General features: G+C 34.6%; 1 protein-coding gene across 6 annotated transcripts in view; it reads left to right on the top strand.

Annotated features, from left to right (window-relative positions):
- The first annotated feature begins 12348 nt into the window (after positions 1-12348).
- Positions 12349-18070, top strand: part of LOC121408151 (solute carrier family 12 member 4-like) — a 70320-nt gene continuing 64598 nt past the window's right edge. For all 6 annotated transcript variants that reach the window (XM_041599490.1, XM_041599491.1, XM_041599496.1 and 3 more), the window contains exon 1: positions 12349-12515. In XM_041599490.1, the coding sequence (XP_041455424.1) occupies positions 12389-12515 (127 nt within the window). In that variant the 5' untranslated portion in view covers positions 12349-12388. The remainder of the gene's footprint in view (positions 12516-18070) is intronic.

Raw genomic sequence — 18070 nt, forward strand, 5'->3', positions numbered from 1 at the left:
TCAGAACTCTGGATTTTATGCTACTCAGAAATTACAGAAATCTCGTCTTGTATCTTGATGGAAAAAGCTAGCTGCTGATCCATTTAAAAGATGCCACATATCAAGAGTGACATTGTAAGAATGTATAGAGTTTTAGCTTTGTGATGATATGAATACTATTTGTGCCCAAAACAAAAAGTTTTGTACGATTCACAAGAGAAAACGGAGGGAGAAAATTCTGTTTGAGGCATCTTTTCAGGCCTGATATTAACTTATTTATCAAAATATTTTTATTTAAAAGAAACTACCAATATAAAAGAGTATCATTTACTCTTTCCTATGGTACAAAAATAATCAATTTTACTTGAGGAGATCGTGGTTAAATTCTTTGAGAAAGAAAGTCTCTCAATTCACAAGAATTTGCAGGGATTTGAATTCAGCCATGATTTGATGTTTACCCCCTTAAAAATAATGAAGACCCCCGCTTTGAAACACTGACTTTGAAACTTCAGTGAAAAGGCAAAAAATTTGTCAATACATCCCTTCTCTCAGTTACAGAATTGGTAATGTAATTTGCTTTCATGTATTCAGAAATGTGTGGATAGCATGAAAGGAAAAATCTTATTTGGCACACATATTTGAACATAGGTATACTGTTATATCAAAGATACCAGTCTAATTAGTCAGGGACATAGATTTTACACCTTCATTTATCATGTCTTCTGGATGAAATTAAATTCATTTTTGTCTCTGACACCTGCAAAGCAGAGTGAGACAAAAGGCACCGTTTTTCCGACGGCGGGGCGGCGTCAACACCAAATCTTAACCGAAGGTTAAGTTTTGAAATAACAACTTAGAAAGTATATTGACCTAGTTCATGAAACTTGGCCATAAGGTTAAGGTTAATAAGGTCAAAGGTCATTTAGGGTCAATGAACTTAGACCATGTTGGGGGAATCAACATCAAAATCTTAACCAAAGGTTAAGTTTTTGAAATGTCATCATAACTAAAATATATGGACCTAGTTCATAAAACTTTGACATAATAGTAATCAAGTACCACTGAACATCCTGTGCAAGTTTCAGATCACATGATTAAGGTCAAAGGTCATTTCGGATCAATGAACTTAAGCCAAATTGGGGGTATTTGTTGAATTACCATCATATCTTTGAAAGTATATTGGTCCAGGTCATAAAACTTGGACATAGGAGTAATCAAGTATACCTGAACATCCTGTGCACATTTCGGGTCACATGACTAAGGTCAAAGGTCAATGAACTTTGGCCATAATTGGGGTTATCTGTTGAATTACCATCATAACTGTGAAAGTTTATGGATCTGACTAATGAAACTTGGACATACGAGTAACCAAGTAGCACTGAACATCTTGTGCGAGTTATAGTAGTTTTCAAAGTCAGCACTGCTGCTATATTGAATCGCGTGATGCAGGTGAGACCGCCAGAGGCATTCCACATGTTTTGTTTACTTTTAGAAATGCAAAACTGATGAAAGTTTACCAATTGAACTTAATTGTCAAACCTCTTTAACTTGTATAACATTATTTATTACAATTAAGCCAAAGGGGGATTAATATATAATGAACACAACTTTGTAAAAGTACCGATGATTTGTCCATCCTATAATTGCTTCTGTAAATGATTTGTGAACATTTCTTCTTTTTTTTTTCTTTTTATTAAAGACCCTGACCGGTGTAAAAGCAATCATATATTAAAAGAAAGGTAATGATTCATAGAATACAAATATACCAAAAATATTCCATATATCTCCTTCCATTTATATTAGAAATATTTTTAAAAAATCAAAAAAACTGCTCTTCCAAAGTACGCTTCGATTGAGCACCCCACGTCGCCTGGAAATGATGACGTCATGTTGTGTCTGGAGGGTTGTGATTCCATAGGTTTGTGTACAAAAGCATTGGGTATTTTCTTCCATTTCTATATTATGAATCCAATTTTTTTTTTCGTTTTCAGATGAAAATGGCCCTCACAATTATTCACTGTTCAAATTGATGGAAACCTACAACTTTTCACTACCGTTTTTTTTTATTTCTTTGTTTGGCTCTTATTAGGCCTAAATTGCTATGTCAGGAAAAGTTGTGATACATAATCTGAATGCAGATAGAATTGAAATCTACGCCAAATAAGCAGGAAATAAAATATGGCAAAAACTAGTTCAAAACTGTAGATTTCATAATTTAAGCATGTAGGAAATAATATATGTGATATCACTCTGTGATGGAAGTGAAGAAAATGAAATGCGTAATGTGGGAAGCAAATAAAAACCCCAGTTTTTCTGTGTACAAACCTATGGAATCACGACGCTTCTTACACAACGTGACGTCACGGTCTTGAGGCATTTGAAAAGCACAATAAAGCCTATTTTCTAAGCCGGGTTCGAAGCCCGATAATTGGAATATTCTTAAGCAAAATACTCAGCTGGGAAGGGGTGAAAATGAATAAAGCTCACATTGCTGTATTTAGTAGCTTGTAAGCTTTCGATTGGTATATAATTTGTCATTTTCATTTTTGGGTCCGGTCTGGGTCTTTAAGAGTTGCTCACAGGAGGCCATATGACCAGCTACCCAAAACCAACAAGTTGACAGGGAGGTTACTAATTTGGTATTCAAAAAGCAAAAAAATAAATAAATGAAAAAATCACTTATTTAAGTTTCTTTGACACAAGTTTTTGCATTGAAATTTTCACTGAAATTGCTCAGTGTCCACATCTGCTTGATTGAACCCCAAAGTTTAAATGTCGTTTTCTCATTTTTTTTTTTTTTTTTGAAGCTCTCACTGAGTATTTTATGTATTCAGTGAAGTACTACCATGGGTTATTGTTGATCAATCTGGACAAGTTAGATATCATGATGTGCTTATTCAAACTCCATAAACATTTCAACATTCATTTTGGGTGACATATTGTTGGTTTGGGGATGGCTGGACACATATTATAAATATGTGATTTTACAATGTTTTGATGGCATGGCTTGTGATAATCACTTAACAAAGTGTAAGTATGTAATATTTTAAACCTTTTTCTGTGTATTTTCTTTATGTGCTGGATTACATATTATGATTTATGTATATTTGAATTATTATTTGCCAAAAATCTTTTTGATTTTGTGACAAAGAGATAAGAAGAGAGCCTATTATAAGACAAATTATCTTTTTTTTCCTAGCCTTCAAAGAAAAATAGTCCGCTTTATTTTTACTTTGAAAGACAATAAATCTATTTTCTTACCATTGATATAGCTTTTACATTGTGCATTTTTTTACTTTCAAGTAGAGGTAATCAAAATGACCCACTGAGATTTATTCATATGCATTGTTTACTTCAGGTCCTAACAAATTGTTGTAAGTTGTTCAGACAATTCATGGCCGTTATGAATTAATTCACGATGTCATAAATCATGTTACAAGAAATGTATGATGTCACAAGTTATTTTACTTGAACATATTTCATTTGTGTTCTGTTTTTCAAATGAATCTGTTTGGCCCACAGTATTTCTTGCAACAAATTAAATGTCTATAACCTCATTTCTCATTGAATTTGTGAAAGAAACAGAAGAAAAGTTGCGTAGCTTTGTTGCTGAAATACATCAAATCATCTTTGATTTCGGGTAGAATTGACCTTTTTGACATTTCCTTTATTTACATTCATTACCTCCTCTTCGTATATGAAAACTGCTTTCATGGGCGGTGCCAGACATTTTGTGATTGGGTTGGGGTGATGGAGTTTGGATCTAAAGGTGACTTCATTTTTTAAATAAAAGAAGAGGGGTGTTAAAGATCTGTGATCCAGCCCTCTCTTTTCTCCAATTTTTTCTTTGTTTCCCCCTCTTCCTGTAACACTTGAAAAGTCATGGAGGGGGCAGCTACTCCTGCTCCCCTCTGGCATCGGACCTGACTCCAAATATCTTCACAAAGGAGGTTTGAGTTTTAGGAGGGGTTCATGATAATCATGGTTACACGGGCCTAATCACTAGTGGCAAGCCATAGATATTCATTCGAGCCAACCCATTGCTATTTTTTTTATTTTGATATGGCTGATTGACAAAGTGTATGCATATGATTGTCCATCTAACACTGATTCTATTTTTGGTAATTACTGAACTTCCTTTTCCCAAATTGGGAAGAAATATCACCAATTTTGGACTATATTTTGACTGGCGGAAGGATTAGGGCTATTTTGCTATTTGAGGTGATGAATCTGCTCCCCCCGAAGGTGTCTTCAAACACGCCAATTTATTTTCAAAATGAGCCGGTCGAGGGACCCTTTTCTGGTCAGATATGGATTGCTAGATATATATCCTATCCACTGGTAGTAAACATTCGACCCCCGAATTTCATTCTTATTTTTTAATGAATTTTTTAAAGTGTCAATTTATCACATGAGTCTATGGGGAATGAATTAGGCCTGTGAAACCTGTATGGTGATTAGCAATTATAACAATATTGGTTTAAAAACTCCAACCTCCTAAGCAGGCCAATTGGCTTGAAGGAGACAACCCTGTCTTTTAAAGTAAATGTGAATAAATGAATGACTGAATAAATAAATGAAATGGGAGAGTGAGTTGAAGTGGGACAGGGAATCACATTTTTTTTTCTCTCCATAACTCATTAAACATCACTGTATACTATACATAACTTAATTCTTCTATGGTAAATGATAGCAGTACTAGGCTGGAAAACTAAGGTATTTGAAAAAAGTCCTACATTGTTAGATTTTTTATGGGGGTGAAGTGGGCTTCGGCCATGAGGTTGAGCTGCGATAAAAGAAAGGGGTAAAATTGGATAGTCTTGGAAGAAGTTAGATGTTTCTATACAAAGTATTCAGGTGGGTGTTTCATAATAAAAAAGCTGTTCGTAAGTTAAGAGCAACTTTAAGAACGACTGGTGATCCTTTCATGAAAAAAATGGTATATTCATTGGCGATGGTTAAGCGCGTAAGAAAGGTTCACCAGTCGTTCTTAGTTGATAACTTAAAAACAACTTTATGAAATGGCCCCCATGAATTGTTACGTAAAATATGTGCAGATCATGATGTACCCAAAATAACTGGAACGTCCACCCAACTAATGCATAACTTTATAATAATATTTTTTGAAGATCCTAGAAATGCTTTCAAAAAACATTTCTGAAGAAAATTTGCATAACATTAATGAAACATTCCCATATGTTAAATATTGAATAAATGTTATTATAATATCAAGCATATAACGATGGCCTGACAAGAAAAACATGTAAAAGACATTTTTCAAAAAATGTTATTAAATCATCTTATCGTATTTTTCAATTTTGGTGTTAAAATGACGAAAAAATAACATTCTTAAAGGGATGGTTCGGCCCGGAAATTATATCTAAATAGATAGAGTAAAATTCACAGAGCAAAATGCTGAAAATTTCATCAAAATCGGATAACGAATAACAAAGTCATTGAATTTTGAAGTTTATCAATATTTTGTGAAAACAGTTATATGCACATCGTCATGAATATTCATTAGGTGGGCTGATGATGTCACATCCCCGCTTCCCTTTTTCTTATAAATGTTATTACATGAAATCATGGATATTTCATTATTTTATACATGTACAATGATGTGTCTCCATTATGATGAAATAAGGTGCTGCAATAAATATCAAATGCACTTTAATAATCAGTTGTCAATCCAATTGTTTTAGTTCTTAGAATTTTTTTTAATAAACCTAATACCATATAATAAAAAACAAAAGAACAAGTGGGGATGTGACATCATCGGCCCACCTAATAGATATTCATGAAGACATACCTAGAACTGCCTCACCGGAATAATGCGATACGGTCACACGATAAGGTCAAAGGTCATTTTCAGGTCAACCTTAACTAACTCCGCAACCATGCATAAGGTGCTTTTCAACCAAACTTGGATGGTAGATTGACTTGGGGGACCTGCATGTTATGCTGCAGTCGGAGGTCACATGATAAGTTCAAAGGTCATTTTCAGGTCAACATTAAAATTTACGTGCAAGGCTCTTAAGGCAAGTGTATTCCATCCCAGTCTTACAATGAAGTTTTGATAATATGCCCTCGCGAATCACGATATTTCTGGTTATTTTCGTACGTACGTGGGCGAGACACAAAATCGCTTTTGCCTTGTTTGGCTGATGTTCTCTAAAAATGTTTGAAAATGTATTAGAAACAACAATTTTGACTTTTTTCATATCTTTTTAACATTTTAAGAGCTGGAAACAAAATAACATTTCACTGACATAATGTTAGATCGTGGATGCAAAAATAGCATGTTAAAAACGTTGTTAGATATTATGACAGTAATAATAAACGTTCTTGAAGTGATATGAAACTATGGTTTTTCTAGCTAATTCAACAAAACATTTTGAAATAAAAATGTTCTCCACAAATGTTTCAATAATATAAACATCCTTATTCTTACGTTATTGTAATGTAATATTAACATTTTTTGAGAAACAAAATAACATTTTCCTACATCTTTATAATGTCATACATTTGATGTAAGAAAATCATTCTAAAAACGCTGTTGAAATATTCTGACAATAACATCAAAACGTTCTGGAATCAGGGGCGGATCCAGGATTTTGAAATAGGGAGGGCGCTAGCGGCGAGGGAGCGAAGCGACCGAGCGGGGGGAGGGGGGATACCCCCCTCCCACGGCAAGGACTTTTTCAAAAAATCATGTCCAAAAGTCATATTTTGAGAGCACCTTTAGAAGAAAAATGCACACTTAAATCACTGTAACTTCATGAATAAAAGGGAATAAAAGACACATACTGACTCATTTAGGAGCTGGTTTCCAGTCACACACCGGCGTATAAGCGGTCATTCAAAACATACGTTTGGCAAAGGTTCTTCACTTGCTTGCATCGTGTGATTGAAACGTCAAATTTAAATGATACGAAACTGAGACTTGTAATCGATAAGTTCCGAATAATCCATTCTGTTTATTGTCATTTGCATTGGCGGCGGAAGCCCAAAATTTTAGGAGGGGACAACCCAAGAAAAAAATTTGACAAGCCAAAAAAAAAAAAAAAAAAAGGTTCTCAACCTAAAAATTATAGGGGGGACGCGTAGGAAAATTAATTGACAAGCAAAAAAAAAAAAAAAAAGGTCATCAACTACAAATTTAGGGGGGGGGGACCGTCCCCCCTCCTCAAATTTAGGCGCTTCCGCCGCCTATGGTCATTTGTGTATTTACATTGTGTTTCAAACGAGAATTGTTTAGTCGTATGGCAACATGCATAAAATTTGGTTCTTTTTTCCCCAAAATGCACAGTAAATTGTTACAAACTACAGAAAAAACGACATCATCTTCTGGTAATCAACCTTTTCCCTCGTATTATTTTCAAATCATCTTCAATAATCCAGTCATTCTACACAACCTCAAAGTAATATAATGCTTCTTAAGGGGATTCTCATCATTTTTATTGTTTACGTTCAGTCTCTCATCGCGTTGCCATCTTAACTTATGACCAGCCAGGATGAAATTGTATTTATATTTATTTTAACATAAGTTAATCAATTTTTACGAAGCACTTGTTAAAACTATACCACAAAGTTGCCTCAAGTCACGTCAATCGGACGGGTGCGCGGAGGAACACATCAGGGAGGGGGAAATCTGTCCGAAATCTGTCTTCCACCAACCTCCTTGGTCAGATGGATTTGGGTTTACGCGCATATCATCGGCAGCGATCGGGGGGACGTGTTCTCCCTCAAATACTTCGGGGGAGGTTGCCCCCCCCCTAGATTTTTAAAACTATTTTTTGTCGATTTTGCTGGCAATTTTTTTTAAAGATATATTGTAATCAGCAAACCTATAGATTATCAAACATTTAAAATGGGGTAATAAGGGAGGGGGGGGGGGTTAATGTCACAATTTCTACTTTTTAACAATACACAATGTGTCCTCGGGACGTTTTTCCCCAGCACGAAAGTATTTTCATTCTCCCCCCCCCAACCCCCACCCCCCCCCCCCCCGTCACATAAAATCTTCGCTCCTTATACGCTGACATATATATAGCTGCCTATACACAGCAAACGCGGAGTGGGGTCGACTGGTGATTGAGAATATACAATTTTGCTCCTTGATAATTCGTTGGAATGATTGCTTCGGCGAAATTTAGTTGGGGCGCCCTGGATAATATGCCTCTGAATCTACCAGAAAGTTTTAAAGTTAGTTTACATTAAATATAAATATGTCTGACCTATACATTTCAGTGAAAACGTACATAACCAAGGCAGAATGATAAGCGCTGCGCACGTGGCGCCCGATATAGGGCTTCGATCATCTTTGAGTGAAGAATAATCTCGGGGATAGACATTATCATTCGCATCGTTGACACTTTCTCTCGCGATCTGTTACTTACAATTTACATGTATTTGCCATAAAGACGGACAAACGCATGTTACAAAAAACACAAAATTTCGGGAAAAAATGATATCCAATCCAACACCTTCACACTGGTTACTGCACTGCAACTCCCGATTACAAGTGGTGCAACTTTCCAACCAATCGACTTGCGCGCCCTGGAATTCCGGAATTTACATATTGCAATACAGTATGACAGAGATGCATTTGTGCGAACACAAAGGCCATGAGCGTAAGTTAAAATATAGTTTTGACTAGATCTAGCCATTGAAATTGACTACATTGTACCAATCCAGTAAATATAACCATCAAAAAAAAAAAAAAAATCCGGCAAAAATAGGGGGGGCGCGCGCCCGGGGCGCCCCCCTCTGGATCCGCCACTGCACCTGCAATTACCCCCAATCAATAAGCGGGGGTGTTTCTGATAAAATTTATGATAAGAATAAGATTCGTTAGCTTGCTTTTAAATCAAATTTTATACAATTTCATGATATATCACATCATTTTATAAACAAATATTTCGTTTATTTTAATGGACGAATGAAATATGTTTGCAGATGATTTATTTAAAATGCGTAATTCACATGGCGCATCATAAAAGATGGGCGACGTAAGACCCTTATCGTGCAATCGGCCCCTGATCTCTCTGCGCATTTCCGTTTGGCTCCTACTGTGGGGCGTATTGGGCAGTAGGATGGGGGGGGGGTCGGGTGTCCGGACACTTTATAATTTTGAAGCCTTCTTTTTTGTCTTTGGATTACACTAAAAATATGAATTCAATAGCTGTAATCATCTTCTATTTTGTTCTCTACAATATTTCCTAACATTTTGTACTAAAAATTGATGAAACTAATTCACTTGTAAATTTTTCCAAATGACTTTCTAAAATTGATCGTCCGTACACACAACCTGTCCGGACACACAACAACTGGGTATACCCAAAGAAGACATCAATAGGATAGAATAAGATAATATGGGTTATGGGATAGAGTTGTAAAGATGAACTTGAACTTGAAACCAATTAATTGATTTTTTTTAATTCACTTGAAACACTCAGTAAGAGACCATACTTGCGACATTTTCTAACCATTAAAATAACATTCTATTAACAACTTAAAATTTGTTTCCAAAAAATGTTGAAATCATATTTAAATTGTATGGTTTCAGAAATCATCAAAAACGTTTTCTGCAGGGCCCGTTGCAAAAAGAGTTGCCATCGTCGCCAGGGTGACCAGATTTCACAAAATGAAATACGGGACAATCTACACAAATAGAATAAACAAAGAAGGCAACACAGTGTTAGACTTGTGAAAAAAATGTAAAGAATTGGAAGGGAGGGCGAACTAAAGAATGAAAGAGAGAATGAAAAGACAAACGAAAAAAGATGAATAAAGAAGAAAGAAAGAATAAGTGAAGGGGAAAATTAAAGAAAAAAGAATAAAAGAGAGAACAATTTATCGGTCGTTTTTTAATTGAATATAAGAAAGAAAAAGAAAGGAATTTTTAAATGTTTGAAAAAAACAAAATAAAGGAGAAAAAAAAGAAAGTATAAAAAAGGAGGAGGAAAGAAAGAATGAAGGAAAGAAAAAATGTTTCCTTCATTCTTTGATAGAAAGAAACAAACAAAGAAAGAAGAAAACAGGATGGAGGGAGGAAGGAAGGAAGGTAGGTAGGAAGGGAGGGAAAGAAAGAATAAGGGAAAAGAATTAGAAGGAAAAATAAAATAAAGAATGAAAGAAAGGAGGAAAGAGAGGGAGGAAAGAATGAAGGTAGGACAGATTGAAAAAAAAGAAAGTTATGGAAGGAGAGAGAGAGAACGTTAGGAAAAGGAAAGTGAGCTAGGGAGAAGGAAGCAAAGAAATTAAAAATGAATGAAATAAAACAGGAAATTTTATTTTAAAAAGCAAGTAAGAGAAAGAAGCAAAGAAAGAAATATGAACAGAGAGAGAAAGGATCAGGAAAGAAAGATATGAAATAAAGATAGTTGGAACGAAAAAGGCAAGCAGGAAGGATAGAATGATGGAGAAAGAAGGATAGAAAAGGAAGAAACGGAAAAAGTTCAAACTTCAACTAACAAAAATAATCCAATCCTCTAACAAAAATCATAATGATATTTGGTGTTTTTTAAATATATTTTTTTAATTAAAAAAAACTAAAATGTTAAAAAAATGAATAAAATTTCAAAGTGAAGCATTGTCAAACTAATTAGATGAAACATCGCGGCATGATACACATCTAGACTCAAAACGAAAAGCTGAAACAACTAGATCTAGTTATGAAAACTCGATAATTTGTTTGAACTTGAATTCTCAGATTACTGATTTGGAGAAAATCAGTAATCTGAGAATTCATTATATTTTGTGATTATTTTGGTGGAAAAAACTGTTTATCATGTCATTGTTTGCACCATTGAGAATCTGCTCCGATCCTACATGCCTAGCTAGTAGCCTGTTACACATAGGCAGGAGGCCAAGTTCTTTTGCAATGTATTGGGTTAGCAAGAAAATCACCAGAGAACTTGCAAAAGTTAACAGTTATCGATTTTATCGTTGTCTCTATACAGTGGAAGGATATCCATGTTGGATTAGACGAGACATCAGAAAATAGACAATTATTAAATCATATCATTTTACTTATCAAATTTTTAATATATCACGGTAGGGGGAATCATAAACTACCAACTGCCGAAGAGATTCAAGTAAAGCTTTTTAAAAGTAAAGAAGAAGAAAAGAAAATTGCTATAGAGAGAAAAACATTAACACAGCATTATAAAAAGTGGGAACACCTAAAAACAATTAAGAAGGATGAGAGAGGGATGGTTTTTGCCCGGTTTCCACACGTGCGGGGTGGGCTGGTCTGTCTGTCACTGTATCTGTCCTCTTTTTATTACTTTGCTTGTTACTTCATTCCTTTCTTTCTTTCTTTTTTTTCTCTTTTTTTTTCTCTCTTTATTTTCCTTCCTTCTGCTTTTCTTAATTTGTTTTTGTATTTTTTGTTATTGTACTGTATAATTGTTTAATGTCTCTTCTGTGTGTGTCTGTGGGGGGGGGTGCACTCAAACCCTTTTCCATTTTTTTATTTATTTTTTTTTTATTGTAAATTTCATTCAGTTTAATCAATGTTGAGTAATAAATTTTCTACATAACTATTGTATGATTTTGTGAATTTATATTGGTTATAAAATAATGGTTAATTTTTGTTATTGAATTTATCCATTGTTTATGATTATGTTAATACCATGAGTATTTGTACGATGATTTGTATTGAACTGAATGATTAATAAATACTATTACAAAACAAAAAAAATACTTCGTCATCTGTTGGGTATTTGATGAAAATTCGTCACTTTTAAATGTATTACATGTAACTACATTTTGTTCAATATTCTAAAATACGGGACAAATAGGCGTCCCGGGAAGGGTTGTCGGGACGCCGGGACAAAAGAGCAAAATACGGGACAATCCCGGGAAATACGGGACGTCTGGTCACCCTGATCGTCGCAACTCCAAAATCATGCGCAACTTGATTTTCAACCATTAACAGTGCACATTTGGGACTTGCAAGTGTTTTTTTTTTTTTTTTTACTTATGTTTAACTCTTTCTGCAATGGACCCCAGAACACTTAAAACATCAAAAGGATATAATGCCATTAATATCATTAAAATAGTATAGGAAAATATGTTTGAAATGTTGCAGCTTAATAGGAAAATGTATTATTGCAATGAGAGAATCATGCATTTTCAAATGATTTTAACATTTTCATTATGTTTGCCCAAACACTTAATTGGATGATATTTCAATGTTTTTGTGTTTATAGCTTGGCACCCACTCACCGGGCCACTCTGTGAAACCATAGGACTGGCCCAACTATAAAATTGGGTCAGGTCAAGTTTCACCGGATGCTAAAAATATAATATATAGGGCTGCGCGATATCGATCGATATCGTGATCAAGTCATCCGATTAAACTACTACGCGAGACGAACACTTACGGGAGAAGGCTTTCAAAATGTCTTCTGTTCGATTTACCGTGACAAAAACTGATGAAAATGCAGACCATGACGCAAATGATGACTCCCACACGATTCCTAAGATCCAAATCGTAGACTCTGAGGGGAAATCAACAACAAAATACAGTGAGTAGACCTATCTCTTTTCGGTTTTTTTTTCTATCGCCAGCCCCAGCAGGGCCAGGCAGTGGAGCAGCACTCCCCAGCAGCTTGCCCCGTACCCAGTGGCATGGCAGTGCAGTGCAGTGGCGCAGCATCACGCCTTGCGATCCTGCTCGGCTCCGAGGCCGAGCAGCTAGCAGCATCGCCATCGGTTGTAACTTAGAGTTAGACCAAAAGCTTCGGTCTCTATTATGTTGGTTGTTCCGCTGAACTCCTTTGGCTCCACTCACCAAATATGAGGAGAATTATTTTTGAAATACAAATATTTAAAAAACTCCTCAAAACAGACGGCTGCCAGCGCCAGCTGCAACGTTACAATCGGTTGATGTCATGATGACCATCCATACAATTACAAATACATGTTGGAGTGAAACACTTAAAGTTAACTGTGGACTGGTGTGAGCATGGTGCATGCCGGATATGTCCATATTTCACTTAAAAAACTTAAGTTACATGTCTAACTTAAAGGACAAGTCCACCCCAACAAAAACTTTGAATAAAAAAAGAAAAATTCAACAAGCATAACATTAACACTGAAAATTTCATCAAAATCGGATGTAAAATAAGGAAGTTATGGCATTTTAAAGTTTCGCTTATTTTCAACAAAATAGTATATGAACGAGCCAGTTACATCAAAATGAGAGCGTTGATGACATCACTCACTGTAATTTATTATATAAAATATGAAATATTTTTATTTTCTCTTCATTGTCATGTGAAATGAAGTTTCATTCCTCCCTGAACACATGGAATTCCATTATTTTAACATTTGTGCTTCAGGCAAGGAGGTCCTAATTGTCAAATTCATAAAAATTGAAATATTGTATAATTCAAACAATAAAAAACAAAAAGAAATAGTGAGTGAGTGACATCGACTCTCTCATTTGGATGTACTAACTGGCTCGTTCATATAACTATTTTGTTGAAAATAAGGGAAACTTTGAAATGTCATAACTTTCTTATTTTACATCCGATTTTGATGAAATTTTCAGCATTGTGCTTGTCTGATTTTTCTCTATTGATTCAAGTTAACATTTTTATGAGGTGGACTTGACCTTTAAGTCTTAAAACCTGGTGTAAGCCTAGATCTATATGATGGGGGACCATAATTTGCGCACATTTTAGATATTATGGAGTTGATTTTCAATAAAAAAAATTCTCACAGACACAGTTCACACATATCTGACAAAAACAATATTGCAAACGGAAGGCAAGATGAATATCTAATATCTTAAGTCGAATTCGCTTGATAGAATTATAAGCTATTGTAGTGGATCGTATTAGTCTTGAGGACTTCGTGAGCATATTTTTTATGAAAAATATGCTCACAGAGTCCTCAAGACTAGGATCGTATTACCGAACACTTTTCATTAATTCAATCATATCAAACACATTATAAAATTCATCAAACTTTCACCATGAATACACAATTACCTACAAAATATAAATATGTAAAAATTTTGCCGAAATCATTTTTCTTTTTTACGATTTTAGCTTCCAATCGGACCCCTCTTTGCATGTAAAATATTTTTGTCACTTGAAAAAGGTATCGTATTACTGAACATGTGTTTTCTATGGGAAAATTTGAGAAAACAACAAAATCACTGATGAGCTATTTTGACTATATTTTAATTTTTTAGAATATCAAGACTTTGAAAATGTGTTTTTGACTATTTTACATCATCTTTCTATTCAAGTTCAATTTGGAAGGATGTTGCAAAGTTTTGAGCGTATGAAATTATTTTCTGATGCGTACGATGCGCGCGTTCGGTAATACAAGGCCGGTCGGTAACTCTCTATACTACATGTGTAGGTCAAGGGTTTCGACACTCATTCAATGAACAAGGTTATGATATAACCTTGTTCCCAGTTACATCTCCATTTGTGGCAAAATAAGGGTGGCAATTTTGGCTTATTTTCTCTTTTTCTATGGGACAAATCTTGATTTTCTTACACTGTCAGTTGCCAATACAGCGATTCATCATTATAACTTGGCTCTTATGTAAATTTGGTTCTTTGAATTATTTTTTCTGGATTAAAAATAGAGATTGAAAAATGAAAATTTTGTTGCCATATTACTTTCCACCAATAGAGGGCGTACACAAAAATATGCCCAAAATTCAAGTTTTTGAGTGCTCTGGTGAATACAAAAATTATTCCCAACTTACTAATGAAAAATAAACTTTAACTTAAGGAAATTACATGTAGTAATTTTGGTCACAAAAGTGATAGTTTAATGCTTTTTTAAAGTGTGTGCTATGTACAGCATTGGCATACCATAATCCTACCTGTAGATTCCCCACAGGCAGGATGGTTGCAGTGAACAAATGGGTTTCGATGGTATCTCAAAATTCCATGGCGATCAACTAACGTTAGATCTAATGTGCACTCGGCTGAAAAAATGTCATAAAAAAGTGTGACTTTATTTTGCGCCTGATCATTTTAGCAAAGGCAAAGCTTTAGAAAAGAAATCAAGCAGACAAAGGTAAGATAATTGTATCAGATGGAGGTTAAAATGCCATAAATTGGGTTGGTATCACATTTTACTTATTTGGAGACCTCTGCGCCTGCAAACTGGCAATTTCTTGTGATGTCTTGTCATGGCAATTTCTTGTAATGTCTTGTCATGTCATTCCATTAATGTCCACAATTATTATGGAATATTATGGCATATGCAAGGCTCCACATTAACTTTTTTTGGTGGCCCGATTTTAAAGTTTGGTGTCTGGAAAAATATAAAGAAAAAAAAATTGAATAAAACAAACTTCTGAAATATAAATTCTGCAGCCACTACCTCTAAGTTACTTTCATTTTGTACATCTTGTATGCAAACCTTTTTAATATCCATTTAGAATTTTTGCCCGAGCTCCCATTTTTTTAGGTCTACCATGATACACAAAATCTTTAAGTGGTAAAATTCTCCATTAATTGGTTTAGTGATGGACTATTATTTTGTTAAGTTCAGTTTTTAGTTCATCCCTAGTCGTATGGACAGAACTTATTCATGTGTAAAGCAGTATGTGCCAAGCAGCAATTATGACACAGCATGGCATATTCCCATTAGTGCTCCAATTTATGTTGGCAGTTAATCATTTCGGCAATTCCATAAAATATATATGTCGAACCCCTTAAATGTGGGACCTTCGTGAAATTTTCTGTTTCTGATTTTTGGTTCTTATGAAAGTCTGTAATGTTTCCAAAGGACTATGACTTGGTAAATTTATAAAGTGAAGTAAAACTTGAGAACAGTGGGGTCGGTCATACAAAAAGGTTGATCATTTTATGGAATTGTCCATCTTGCATAAATCAGCTTACATGTGCATGTTCTTGACTTTCAACTACAAATTTGGTATCATCAAATTAAAACTAGAATGTTTTTCTTTATTACTGTTAAATGATTGAAAAATGTGTTTGGTGATTTCATTAATATTGTATGTAAAAGTGATAAAAAGGTAAAAAATATTGAAAACGAAATAGAAAATTTTCAAAATTTTTCACTTTTCACCAGTTTTCCACAATGACATATAATCTTCATATTTATTCCAAGAAGTTTCTATGCCAGGAGTTCCAACAGGCAACAAATTTATTCAAGCAGCTGTTCATTTCTAAAGAAGCACAAAAGATAGAACGGCAGTTAAGACCTTTTTTATTTCCGCCTTCGAAGCCGCCAGTTTCAGTGAAGAAATCCGAAGTGAAATTTTACGAATATCCATTTGGATCAATTTTCCATGTTTTATATTAATAAACAAACAGAAATTTGTACGCATGACAAGACATCAATAACCAAGCGCTATTACGCTGAGATATTTGCCCAGATTATATCAATTTACCTTTAATTAGTGGAAAAAGTATGTATTTGACCTTTACTGAAACCAGATTTTAACACTTTTCCCATCGTTTGCGGCTAATGAAAATTTCAAAAGTGGTCGATGGAATATTGCTATTCATTATTGTATATGCCAGATGAGTGCCCGCACATGCCCATTCGAGGAAATTGGAGTCATATTTCAGGACATACATGTATTGCATAGTTTATTTTCGCATGCCTCTGAATTGTGTACTACATGTACACATATATAACCAGACCAGATGCGGCGAAAAATTATTATCATCACAATAGCATATTTCCCTTTATATATGACCAATAGCTGCGGAGTTACGCGGGAATCATTTGTCTACACAATTGCAAGAGCCGTTGAGCAAAGTGCATGCCTGACATACTTTCTGCTGGCGGCTTCGAAGCTTGTTCAAAGGGATTTTGTTTGCTGTTACTCCATCTCATTTAAACCTCCTTGGTTATTCTTAATTTCAATGTTACTTTTGTATAAAAACAGAAAATGTGACTTCTATTATTTTGTAGCAGAAAGTGATACTTGGTTTTGTTGCAAATCTTAAATTATTTACACAGGTCAGAGACATTCAGACCAACAATATGTGAAGAATCTTAGAGGCATTATTTGGTGTAATGCTATCATAATTTCTTTTAAATATTTTATACCCTAAATCAGATGAACAGAGCAGATATACAGTATATCCACCACATAATGGTAATTCAGGCAATAATCATACGCACAATAATGTACAACTTTGCTTATGATTTTTTTTTCATGTTGATCTTTCCAGCCTTTTATCACACATGATCTTTATTATTCATTTTCAGTGTTTTTTTTATTTGTCTCATTTTTGTCTCGCCTGCAAAGCAGAGCGAGACTACATGCGCCGCTTTTCCGACAAGGTCGGCATCAACATCAAATCTTAACCGAAGGTTAAGTTTTTGAAATGACAGCATAACATATAGTATATGGACCTACATGAAACTTGGATATAAGGTTAATCAAGTATTACTGAACATACTGCTGAGATTCAGGTCACATGACCAAGGTCAAAGGTCAATGAACTTAGATCATGTTGGGGGAATCAACATCAAAATCTTAACCTACATGTAAGGTTAAGTTTTTGAAATTTCGTCATAGCTTTGAAAGTATATGGACGTGGTTCATAAAATTTTTATGGATCTGATTCATATAACTTGGACATAAGAGTAACTAAGTATCACTGAACATCCTGTGCGAGTTTAAGGTCACATGACTAAGGTCAATGAACTTTGGCCATGTGGGGGTATTTGTTGAATAACCATCATAACTCTGAAAGTGTATTGTTCTAGTTCATAAAACTTGAACATACAGTAAGAGTAATCAAGTATCACTGAACATATCTTGCGAATTTAAGATCACATGACCAAAGTCAAAGGTCATTTAAGGTCAATGAACTTTGGCCATGTTGGAGGTAATCATTAAATTGCTGTCATGACTTTCAAAGTATGTAGTTTATGAAATGTGGACATCTAGGGGTAATCAAGTATCACTGACAAGTCTTAGGTGACATGATCAAGGTCAAATATCATGTGGGGTCAATGAATTAGTATTGGATCATTATATGAGTGGTGTTTTTTGTAAATAATTATTTTATCGTACATGTAGTTTTCAAAGTCAGCACTGCTGCTATATTGAATCGGGTAT

This window comes from Lytechinus variegatus, chromosome 2, assembly GCF_018143015.1.
Source record: "Lytechinus variegatus isolate NC3 chromosome 2, Lvar_3.0, whole genome shotgun sequence".
Taxonomy (NCBI): domain Eukaryota; kingdom Metazoa; phylum Echinodermata; class Echinoidea; order Temnopleuroida; family Toxopneustidae; genus Lytechinus; species Lytechinus variegatus.